Genomic DNA, 12335 nt, shown 5'->3' on the forward strand with positions numbered 1-12335 from the left:
TTATATGCTTCCTCTTGGTCACATTAATCAGGAACATGGCGTTTTTGGTTAATGAACAGCCGCTCATTCCAGCATGCTGAGCACATTATGTGGCCGCCTTCAAAACTTTTTACAACCTGATTCAAGCAAAACTGGGCAGGTCCTCAGCAAACCAGTAAACATATCCGGCCACCTGCTGGTTTCTTACGACCGTTGCAAAGAACCGTCGGGTTTTTACCATTTAAGAAAGGTTTTTAAACTAGGATCAGTTTCATCTTTGAAAGTCTATTTTACATGCCTCATCTGGTGCAACAGCCTTCTTACACACCTCACCCTAGGGCTGGACGATTAATCGAAATTTGATCGTGATTTCGATTTTGCCTTGTCACGATCATTAAAACACTGTAATCGAAGAAAAACGATTACTGTTGTGCATGTAAATTCCTGCGCTGTTAAGGCGCCATCAACACACCTCTGTCACGTGCAGCTGCAGCAAGCGTGCGAGATGTGTTGATTAATTGAGCGATTGACAACATGGCAGAAAGCCAGCCAGAACCCTTAGCAGAAAAGAAAGGTAGGACAACTTCTGTCATTTGGAGACATTTTGGCTTCAAATTGTCAGACGTGGAGCAGAAGGAGATTACTTGCAAAATTTGTCGCGCCGTCGTGTCTGCACCCCAAAGCAACACGACAAACTTATTCAACCATTTAAAGTTCAGCCATAAAGTGGTCTACGAAAAAGTCCTGAAGGAACAAAAGACCCCACAAAGCGCGTCAACTTCAGCCACCAGAACACAGTCTTCCATTGAGAACACGCTTTACAATGCCACTCCATATCCCACCGGATCCCGGCGACATCAAGAGATAACGGAGGCTGTGACATTTATGCTAGCTAAAGACATGTGCCCCATCAGTACAGTTAGCAACCCAGGCTTTAAGACACTGGTTAAGACTTTGGACAAGCGTTACGTGTTGCCATCACGTAAACACTTCAGCAGAGTTGCATTGCCTGCTTTGTACGATAAATGTCGCGCTGAAGTGGAAAAAGATGTCTCCACTGCCGAGTATTTTGCCACCACAACGGATTTGTGGTCAAGCCGCTCTATGGAGCCGTACATTTCCCTCACCGTGCATTACATTGATGCAGATTTTGCCATGAAGACAAAATGTCTCCAGACAGCATTTTTCCCTGATGACCATACAGGGATTAATATTGCTGATGGTTTGAAGCAAGCTATGGCGGCATGGAATTTGGAGGAGGATAAGCTTGTGTGCATTACAACTGACAATGCCTCAAACGTCAAGCTGGCAGCTGAACTCAATGGATGGATAAGGCTGCAGTGCTTCGGGCACAGACTTCACTTGGCCATAGGTGAGAAATGTTCTTTCTTCCTGTCTGTGTGACATATGCGATGATGTTATTTATTAAATGATACATTAGAATACGGTATTACTGTCACAAAAGTAGGGATAGGCCCATATTACTATAGTGGAAGTCACCTAAATATTTTACTTCAAGTAGTAAATTAACCATTGTGTTATGTTCGTTTCTAAGGTAGATCAATTATGTTACGGGGTCTATTTGATCCAGGGCCTTATAGCTTTCCAAAATGTTCAGAAACCAAAAATATTCCAGTAAACATATGTCGTTATTAACTATTAATATCCCATTCAATCAATATTTAGTGGATCGATGTTCTTTACCTCTCACAGTTCAAGGTTCAATGAGTATAATTTGTTTTTTTTAAAAAGAAATTCATGTTCAAAATGTGTTTATATACACTTTTAATACTTAAAGATAAAACAATACTTTGACATGACAAATGTTTTTTAGAAATTATTTTATATTTGGATTTTTTTAAATCAAGTTTTGTTGTTAAATTAATATGATACACATCTTCTGTATAGCATCCCAATGAGATATAAGAATTTGTTTTAAAAGAAACTTTATTTAACCACTCTTTTTATTAATTAGAAATTCACAAAAATCAAAACAAAACTAAAGATATTATATATATTATATAATATATATATTATATTAAATATATTATATTATATTACACACACACATACACACACACACACACATATATATATATATATATATATATATATATTTTATAAAAAAAATTTTTTGTCATTCCAGAGAATGCAATGAAGGACAGCAGGATTGAACGTGCGATGGGGGTCTGTAAAAAAGTGGTCAGCACCTTCTCCTACAGCTGGAAAAAAAAGAAGGAGCTAATACAGGCCCAGAGGGAACTGAAGCTGCCTGAGCACTCCTTGAAGACAGAGTGTCCCACCAGATGGGGATCCCGACAAGCCATGATCAACAGGGTCCTTGAGCAGCAGAAGGCAATCGCCCAGGTCCTCTCCAGTGACCGCAAAACCAGACATCTGACCCCAAGATGGCAGGACATTGAGGTACTAGAGGCTGTCAACAACTCACTAAGCCCTCTAGTTGAGTTTACGGATGCGCTCTCTGGGGAACAGTATGTGAGTGTATCACTTGTAAAGCCAACTCTCCACCTCTTCCACACATCCATACTAGCAGTCAAAGAGAATGACACAGACCTCTCCAAGTGCATTAAGCAGAAGATCATGGGTTACCTCAAAGAGAAATATGATGACTCGAAAACACAAGAGCTCCTCGACATGGCGTCTGCAGTGGACCCAAGGTTTAAGCTGAAATATGTGGCTGAAGAGAGTCGTGAAGCAATTGAAGCCAGACTGACATCTGAAATGAAGACTGTCATGGTAATACTACTACTACTACTGATACTACAACTAAAAAACAATAATAAAAATTGTTTTTACTATTTTAGCAATTGAAATGAATGTATTGAAAATACATATCTTACAGTAAACTCAATAACATCATGTAAACTTAAAATGCTGAGTAATACAATTATGTGTAACTACCATACTTCAGTTGAAATATAAATTCATATTGTCTTCTATTTATTTCCCCATCTTCAAGGAGAGGACCCCTACTGAGCCAATGATGACACCAGCTGCTGACACTGATGCTGCAACCGGGGGAGCACAGAAGAAGAAGAGGGGCTTGGGCAGCTTCTTCAAAACCACAGAAGACACGGTTCCAGGACCATCTCCTCATCAACCAGACCAGGCCATAGTTTTGGAGCTTCAGGCCTACCTCCAGGCAAGGCCCCTTGATGCTGAGGCTGACCCACTTGAGTGGTGGAAATCATCACAGCCATACTACCCACGGCTCTCCAAACTGGCTAGGAAATACCTGTGCATCCCTGCCACAAGTGCTGCATCAGAACGGGTTTTTAGCACAGGTGGAAATGTTGTCACCTGCCTACGTTCATCACTGAAGCCAGACCAAGTGAACAGACTGGTGTTCCTAGCCAAAAACCTCAGTTTGTAGTAAGTGAACCACAGGGAGTATAGACTGGGTATTCATTTTTTTATTGCTAATATTCTTTTAATATTATTTTACTCCTTGTTTTAATTTATAGCCGGATGTTTGTTCCAAAAGTTATTGAGGTGGATTTCTTTTTGGTGGTTCAATAAACACTTTTTTAAAATCAGTGAATAATTGTGTATAATAATCGTGATTTCAATATCTATCAAAATAATCGTGATTATTATTTTTTCTATAATCGTCCAGCCCTACCTCACCCAAAACTCTATCACTCTATCAGAAATCCGCTGCAAAGACTTTTGACTAATACCAAGAAGAGAGCACATTACTCCTATTTTAGCATCTTTGCACTGGCTCCCAGTATGTTTGAGAACTGAGTTTAAGATTTTCCTGTCAACTTTTCTCCCAGAGACTCAACTGAAGACTGGAGGTGACAGAAAATTTGAGGTCAAAGCCCTGAAACTCTGGAACGAGCTGCCTGAGGAGATCTGATGCTACTGATTACAGTAAATTACTGTTATACAGTTTTATTTCTAATGTTTTACTTGATTTCTTGCTGCTGTCTGAAGCTCTATGTGACATTTGTATAAACATCGCTATATAAATAAAGTTATCATTAATATTATTATTTACAAAATAAAGGTGGAACACCTGAATTAGTGACTAAAGAGTAAGAATCTCTGGTTGCAGCTTCTCTGATATATTTCTGTTTTTTCCAGACAGTGAACTCAACATTGAATCCCAAAAAACCTGAATCCAGAAAAGCTGGAAAGTTTTCTTCAAACCAACAAAAGCTGCAACCTACAGTTTGATTGGTTAAAACTTAGTTTTAAAGACTAGAGAAAAGCTATCGCCTGCGTTCGCTGACCACGTCCTCCTATTCAGAAACTAGAAACACGCCTGCAGCATCTGGGACTGAAGATCATTTACAGCATCGTTCGTCTCACCGTGAGCTCCTGAGAGATGACGACAAACGGCCTGATGGCGTGTCTCCATAGCAACATGCTGTGGTTAACCTGCAGGTCCAGGTTACAGCTGAGGGACAGAGCGGCCATCTCGGCGTTCTGCTGGAGGTTTGAGATGGGACCTGTAAACACACGGTGAGACACGAGCTGAGAAACGCTTCCTCAGACAGATTCTGCAGCTCAGAGCTGCAGCACAGCGACATCCAGCAGGCTGGACATGTCTGTGGATCAGCTTAATGACACAGAAGCAGTTCTGGTTCTGGTTCTGGTTCTGGTTCAGACTTGGCTGCATGTTGTATGTAGTTTATATTTGGATGGTTTTAGTTTCACTGCAGGATTTTCATGACATAACTAAGAATGATCAGCATTCTGGAAGACACGAAAACGACATTCACACTGCAGATAAAACTGATCCCAAATCTGATCCGTTTCTCACATCTAAATTTTACCTGGGGGGGTTTTCCAGGAAGGAGGCTTAACAATTCCTGTCATAAAGCCTAAAGGTCTTTGGCTCAGCCAAGTAATGAATAAGCTGCTGCACTTATGCCCAAGATGATGTTGTTCGATGAAATCATGATCTTGTATTTAAACAAAATGACTTACAAAAAAAAAAAAAAATAAAAAAAATTATAAGCACTGCCTCTAGCATTAATGACAGCACCTGGGTCCAACTGGACCCCCACCAGTCTGACTACTGCTCTCAGATGTAAGTCGCTTTGGATAAAAGCGTCTGCTTAATGACTGTAGAATAGAATAGAATAGAATAGAATAGTCAACGCATAAATGGATGTTAAACACATGGTGGCCTACAGTTGGCATGAGTTATGTAAACTAAATAAGTTTTTATATTAATGATTTGCTCTGGACCACGTAGCTGGTTCCGGCTCAAAGCACCAGCTTTGCTGGTGATGTGGAGTTCTGGTGGCTGAAACAGGCAGAACTGGTCCTAAGCAAGGTCCCAGCTCTGAACCAGCACCGGAACCAGTTCAATGGAAGAATCTAGGAGGAACAGACGACTTCAAACCTGCACCGAGTTTCTAGACTAGACAATGTTTCCTCATCACCTTGTTTCATACAAGCTGCAAAACAAATGTGCAGGATGTCTGGAGAGGTGTGAAACACATCTCTGGCTATGTCACCCCTCATAGTCTGAAGTCTTCTAACATAATATGTGACCCCCTCATAGCCAGGATCAGGTCACCATTTCTGATCGCCATCAGAATGTGTGACTTTACTGTACCGGCATTACAATGAACTCAGACTTAAACACAAACGCTTTCAAGTCTTCTAAAGGCCCATTTCTGCTCGACGCAGGCGTACACGCTGAGAAACGTACACTACTGCCCCCCTGTGGTCACAGCGTCACAGCAGATCGTAAAAGTTTGAAAAAATGTCCACAAACAGGAGACAGCTTCTCTGGTAACTGCTTCAGTACATTTTTAAATAAAAATATTAGCCGGTTCCAGTTTATTACAAAGTGCACATTTCCTGATTTTTAGTTTCTTTGGTGGAAACAAGAAAAATTATATTTTTTTTATACTTACAGCTAAAACTGCTCCTTGATTAATCAACAAAATACTCAGACATCAGCTGAGAACAATCAACTCCAATAAGTGATGATGAGGATGTGTGTGTGTGTGTGTGTGTGTGTGTGTTTACCTCTGTACAGAACCGACATGATCAGTATCATCAGGTATGCGCGGCCGCGAGACCCGAACATGCTGGGAAAGACGAGGAAGACGGAGCACCTGAAGGAGGAGGACAGCGCTCCGGCAGCCACGCACACACCTGGAACACACACGCCTCCGTCAGCTCTTTAAATGATGCGTTCAAGAGCTGCAACGAGAATGTGGCGCCCTCCTCACCAACAAATAAAAATCCTGCTGCCAGCTTCAGGTCAAAGGTCAGAGGGAGGCTGTGAGAGATTCCCAGGAACAGGACTGAAAGACGGAGGACCACAGCAACAAGATGTGTTCATTAAATATTATCAGCATCATCATATGTCATCATTATGTAATCAGTCTCATCAGCTATTAGAGTTGATCCAACAGGAACAACAGAAATTCCTGATGCAAACAAGATCTATAGGTTTTTATGGTTTATTCTTGCAAGCAAGCAAACACAATCACGAGTTTTCCTCTGCTGCTGCTTCTCTGTCTCTGGTTAAAAAGATAAAAAAAAACAAAGGAACTCTGCTAAATAAAACTTTTTTTCTTAAAATAATTATAATAAGCAATCTTTTATTTTGTATTTTCATCAAATTCTCATTTTGGGGGATTTTTTTTAGAATAAAAAAGACAATCACACTTTTGAATAAACAGGACAAAAATTCACCCAGAAACACGCACATGTACACACACACACACACACAGTAAACGATAACCTGTATGTTGCTGCGCGTGCTACAATGTGTTGTTATGACGTTTAATGTGCAATTGTTGAAGTCATAGTCCAGCGCATGCGCATTATTGTGTTTTCTGTGCTGGACGTGGCTTTAACCAATCGTGTGGCTTTCTGATCATATGTACGTGTACATATCAATGATTATGACCGGTATGCTGATAACTGGTTGTTAATGTCTTCTGCTTGAGCAGATGTGAAATCCAGGTGTTGATGACAGTACCTGAGCCGCTCAGTGCTCCAAACAGCGCTCTGAGGAACAGGTGAACCACCGGAAACTCTTCTGATTGGCTGAAAACAGTCGTTATGACCCTGCGCGCAACTGGAAAAACAAGGCAGAAAACAGCTGGATGAATAACAACAAGACTCAGCAATGAAACGAGAGGCGAGGCTAAACTTGTTTCTAACTTACTGATGCAAAGAGAAGGTCTCCGCAGGTCAGTGTCCTCCATTTTCCACAGTGTGATACTCCACCAGAGCGCGGTTAGAAATGTAGCGGTTGCTTGGCAACGGAAGCTTCTCGAAGCCCCTGTCCGAAGCCCCTCTGGTCTCCATGGGTTAGAACAGATTGGTCTCCAGGTTACATGAAAAAATTCTGTTGGAGTGAAAGCGTATCTGAAATAATGAGGGTGATGGAGAGAAGACACAAATGCTAAAAGATATAACTGTCCAGGTGGAGAGAGACACGTAACAGATAGCTCCTCAAAAACAAGCAACATTTAGCTAGCAGTGCGGGCGCCGTGTGCTAGCTTTAAGCTAACAATTAGCCAAAGCTAAGAAGAAAATAAACGTTAGCGCAATGCTAACTGTACTTTTTAATCATCTCAGTAATAGTGGGGCGCAGCGGGTTTGTTTTTTCAAACCCCCTTTGAAATTATATATAAATATATTATTTTTTTCCTAAACTCAAACACCCCCATCTCCCCTGGGTGTGTGGCTGTTCGTCTCCAGCTCCAGTCCTCTACCAGAGACCTGGGAGCTGCAGGGGCCTGTTTAGTATCTCAGCAGTTCTTGATCTCCTCTGGACAGACATGTCTGATGTTGCTCCAGGTATCTGCTGGAGCCATGTCTCTTCTGTTGGGGACACGGCCCCCAGTGCGCCGATGATTATGGGTCCTGTGGCTTTCTCCAGGAGTTTATAGGAGGCCTGGAGAAAGCCTGCAAGCTGAAGGCAGCAGTACGGAGTCAGCTGGCACAAAAGGGCTGAATGTGTCAGCTTGAATGGACTCATTTTCTCATTTGTTTATTTACTTATTTATTTATTTTTACACCACTAAATTTGAAACTGCATCAAGAAAAATTTTCCTGGTTGAACTTTATGCCAACCTGCATAAATGAATATTTATAAAATATATATATTTAATAATATTACCACATGTTCTAGATTCCATGTTTGTGTAAGACACATGTGTAATGTTCAGAGGTTCGGAGTGTCAGCGGAGCTCTGGGAAGAAGCAGAGTCCCTGGTTAGTTTCTTTTCGATGAGCTTCCAGATTAGGTTCAGGACTCCATCTTTTCCACAACTTTTAGTTATTCTGGAGCTGGAAATTTCATCTTATCCCCAGATGAAACTTACTATCATTACTCCAAAGGCTGTTAATCGACATTATATACTGTTAATGTGTGTTTAAATATCACCTATCACCTTCCGTCAAAAAGTTTTTTCCTCCAAAGTCATGTTTCATTAGTTAGGTTTCCCTCCTGTTCATTGTTTTCCTTCTGTAAATAAATATTAGCCATCACAGACTGTTTTACAGTCAGGTTTTAAGCATCTCTAGCCATTGTTTCCATCAACATATGCACCACTTTTTTCTCTAAGAGGGATCAATAGTTCTGGATGTCGTTACACAAACATCTTGACATGTTTAAAGTTCATTAAAAACTGCTGATTTCATGGATAGTGTCATTTTACAGCTGGATTTGAACACATTTAACATTCAGACATCTAGAGATTAGATATTACTGTGAACACAGATGACGTGAAACCATGTCAGTAACGTTCAGACTGAAGATTAAAGTCGTGTCCTTCCCGGGATCTTTGTCATTTCACACGGGATTGAAAGTCTTTTTGATGTCGTTCCCTTTGAAGCAACAGGTGATGCAGTATTTTCAGCCCGCTTTATAGCTGTATGTGTCAGTTTTATTGTTTATTTTTAAATATTTGTTTGTTTCCTTTGCTGTGGGGACAAAATGAGTGAATGAAATTTCTCATACGTGTACATGTATGCATGTGTATTTGTGTATGTATATAAAAAATAAAAAGCAAATACCTTGTTTGTACCTTATAAAATAAGTCCTGCTTTGTTTTTTGTCTTCGTTTGAAGCATCCCAATAAGCTATAATTTTTTCATTCCCAGCTTTAGAAACCAGTGGTCTAGTTTCATTCTTTGCTTCTGATGGATTTTATTTCTTTATTTTTGTCTTTAAAAGGCACATGTTGAATCTGTACATTCACACTGCAGCATTTCCTTCTAATCTGGTTTTAATTTGACTGTAACACAGGCTAAATTTAAATTCGTCCATTTCTTTCTTTTTCTCCTTTATGTCCTCTGTGCTGACTGGTCCTGCAGCGCCCCCTGTGGCCGGGTGGATGCGGTGTTTTCAGGCTCAGATCTCACAGCAACACGCAGGTGTCCTTGTCCTGTTTAACTTTGATGGACTGCTCGATGGCCTGGTATTTAATGAACATCCAGAAGTTCTCGAAGGAGATGTTCTGACCGTTCTTCACACCCATCTCCTGCAGGAGCTGACGCAGACTTTCCTCATCCTCCACCCTCTGCAGACAAGAAGTCAGAAAGTCAGTCAGCACAGCTGGAAACAGAAAAACACTCAGCGGACGGGGATGTTAGCAGGAAGAGTCTCAACCGCTCAGAGCAGGAAGACCTGAGAGGAGGAACTCTCATCATACCTGCTGGCAGGAAGTTTTATTTCATCTCCAGATGTTTGATGGTTCAGCAGCGCCCCCTGCTGGTAGGAAGATGAACTGCTGCTTCTCTTTTCTCATTAATAAAAACAGTAAACATTCGTTTCTGTTCAGATGGTTTTTTATGTATTTTGAAATATTTATTTTTATCCATTCTTTTGTTATTAAAAACTTTTTCCCATTTTTAAGTGAATTAACTGTTTTCCTTTTTATTTTATTCATAAAAATCAATGCAAATATTAGAAATAAAGCAAAACGAGTAAAATAAGGAGATAAAATGACTTGATACCCTTTTTGGAGCAAATGTTATCCAAACTAAATGAATGAAACTACAATAAATTAGTGCATTAAAATCCTTCAGGAAATTTATTTAAAGAACAAATTTCTGTAAAACAAAACAGAAAAAAGGTAAGTTATTGGTTTTTAATTATTTTAATGAGGATCTTCATCAGGGGTTTCAAACATATGGCCCGGAGGCTAAAACAGGCCCACCAGAGGGTTCACGTTGGCCCACAGGATGAAACGAGTTTTAGTTAGAGGAAGTTAGTCTCCGAGTCAGGAGGAGACCTGGTTCCATCGTTTCTGACTCCACAGACGTGACTTCAGTTTGTATGATGAGGTGAGTCAGTTCAGGTGTCAGGATTACTACACACATGTGGAAATGTACACGTATGTACATTTAAAATAACTTGTAGATTTGGAAAACTTCCTCTGATTATAACGATGAAATACTGGATTTTTCCCTTCCAGATACCTGGAATTAAATGTTCCTGGTTTTATAGATCTATGCTGGTCTGGAAGCTGGAAATGAGAATATGTCAAATAAATAAAATATCTAAATAAAAATTTAAAAGTCAACAGAAATAGAAGTAGATAATAAAATATATTGTTTAAAAGTTAAACACAAAAATGGCGCATTTTAAGTTAATAAATTGTATGTGAGAAATTATCAGTTTTATAAATAACATTGAATTCATAAAGAACTATAACATTTTTATCTACATAAATCCTGTCTATCTATCTATCTATCTATCTATCTATCTGTCTGTCTGTCTGTCTGTCTGTCTATCTATCTATTTATCTATCTGTCTGTCTGTCTGTCTATCTAATTGGTAAAATAAATACAGTAAAAATATAAAATATGAATAAAGTAATCGCGCTGAAATGTTTTCTCCATAAATTTCAGTTTTTTCAGTTTCAGTTTTTGGACTGAAGAAGTTTGAAATGAGAAGTGTGATGTGATTGGAGGATTGGCTGTGACGTCATCAGTACCTTGGCACCTTCAGGGATCTGTTTGGAGACCAAAGTCTTGAACTGGGCGATGCTCATGGAGGGTCTGTTGTTGGCGGCTTTGTGAAACCCTCTGACCAGCGTGATGATGGCGCGCGCCAGAGCCGTGTCCTGAAACACAACAACAGCTGTGGTTATCAATAATCAATCATCAATAATCAGGATCGGAGGGCCACTGAGGGGCTTCATCTGAACTGCGCGTGTCAGACAGGATCCGCCTCCTCTCATAACTTTACTTTTATTTGTTTGTTTTTTCTATTACGATGTAAGAAAAGAACAGAATTCAATATAAACTTTGAATAAACTGTTCACTATATCACTATAAACTGATTTACAGCTGTTCCTGTTTTCAGAGAATTGGAAATTTAGTTTGATCTTCATGATAAATTAGCATAATCATTTATTTACAGAGTTAATTCTGCTGAATGTCTTCACGTTAAGAAGTTGAGAAGTTTAGGCTCATTAAAAAAACTTTAAGTTTCTTTATTTGTGTAAAAATGGCCTGAAAACGACATAATAATAAATCAGCTGATTGCCTCACATTTGAGCTAAAACACGAACGCTGGATGAATAAAACCGTTTTAACGGCCTTCTTTTGTTCTCTTCTTCCTCTATCAGGAATGTGAGATCTGGAAGTTTTCAACATCATGACGCATCGTTTCTGATCAGATCGCTCTCATTAATACACCGTCAGTCTGATCGATCAGCTGGTCGATCAGCTGATCGATCAGCTGGTCTTACCTCGGTCGCCATCTGTGCAGGTTGGGTCACTGAAAGAAATCCACAAAAATCCGCGAAAAACCGGGAAAATGCGAGCGGAGAGATTTCACACTTGTTCCGGCTCGGAGTCCCTGAATCCTCCCACGCACACGCGCGCGCACACACACACACACACAAGCTGATACACGCCCGTCTTCTTCCCAGCTTTCTGTTAGGTTTCTGTTGAAGACACACGCTTCTCGGATCTGTTTGGAGTTTCTGTTTCATCGGAAAGTTTCTACTTTTTATTTTCTGCTTCAGCTTTAAATGACAGAACCTGCGGTGAAGCAGCTTGTTCCCGTTTCCATCACTTTCAGATCCTGTTCCTCTGCTGTAGATAGTTTTTAGTCCTGACTCTTCTTCTTTTGTCCTCCATCTGTATCTTAAGTATCTTATTCGCAACATTTCATTCATTAGAATGACCTAAAAACACAGATTAGGACTAACTTCATGCAGCTGTAAGCAGACGGCTGTTTGCCTTATAATCCAGGCATGGACAGACTTCTAGGCTTCTCAGCATTGTGTAAGACACACTCAGGTTCTTACCATATAAGGTTTTTGTCTTAGAGACTGGACTTACACACGAACATACTATATCCATGACTCAGGAATGTGTTTGTCTAAAATA

At 40.1% G+C, this 12335-nt stretch overlaps 2 protein-coding genes across 7 annotated transcripts in view; one reads left to right on the forward strand and one right to left on the reverse strand.

The window, feature by feature from the left end:
- Nucleotides 1-12178, reverse strand: part of dcst1 (DC-STAMP domain containing 1) — a 28769-nt gene extending 16591 nt beyond the window's left edge. For 3 of the 6 annotated variants that reach the window (XM_041988684.1, XM_041988686.1, XM_041988685.1), the window contains exons 1-7: nucleotides 11690-12177; nucleotides 10931-11059; nucleotides 7708-9511; nucleotides 6959-7330; nucleotides 6201-6275; nucleotides 5995-6123; nucleotides 4318-4457 (exon numbers count right to left, since the gene is read on the reverse strand). In XM_041988684.1, the coding sequence (XP_041844618.1) occupies nucleotides 4318-4457; nucleotides 5995-6123; nucleotides 6201-6275; nucleotides 6959-7330; nucleotides 7708-7966 (975 nt within the window). In that variant the 5' untranslated portion in view covers nucleotides 7967-9511; nucleotides 10931-11059; nucleotides 11690-12177. Of the gene's footprint in view, nucleotides 1-4317; nucleotides 4458-5994; nucleotides 6124-6200; nucleotides 6276-6958; nucleotides 7331-7707; nucleotides 9512-10930; nucleotides 11060-11689 lie in introns of all 6 variants that reach the window. The other 3 variants (XM_041988683.1, XM_041988681.1, XM_041988682.1) reach the window with 3 other exon arrangements.
- Nucleotides 321-3605, forward strand: LOC121642167 (E3 SUMO-protein ligase ZBED1-like). Its single transcript, XM_041988687.1, has 3 exons — nucleotides 321-1351; nucleotides 2126-2736; nucleotides 2960-3605. The coding sequence occupies exons 1-3, from the start codon at nucleotides 514-516 to the stop codon at nucleotides 3371-3373; spliced, it is 1863 nt and encodes a 620-aa protein (XP_041844621.1). The 5' UTR covers nucleotides 321-513; the 3' UTR covers nucleotides 3374-3605.
- Nucleotides 12179-12335: the final 157 nt, after the last annotated feature.

The sequence above is a fragment of the Melanotaenia boesemani genome, chromosome 6 (assembly GCF_017639745.1).
Source record: "Melanotaenia boesemani isolate fMelBoe1 chromosome 6, fMelBoe1.pri, whole genome shotgun sequence".
Taxonomy (NCBI): domain Eukaryota; kingdom Metazoa; phylum Chordata; class Actinopteri; order Atheriniformes; family Melanotaeniidae; genus Melanotaenia; species Melanotaenia boesemani.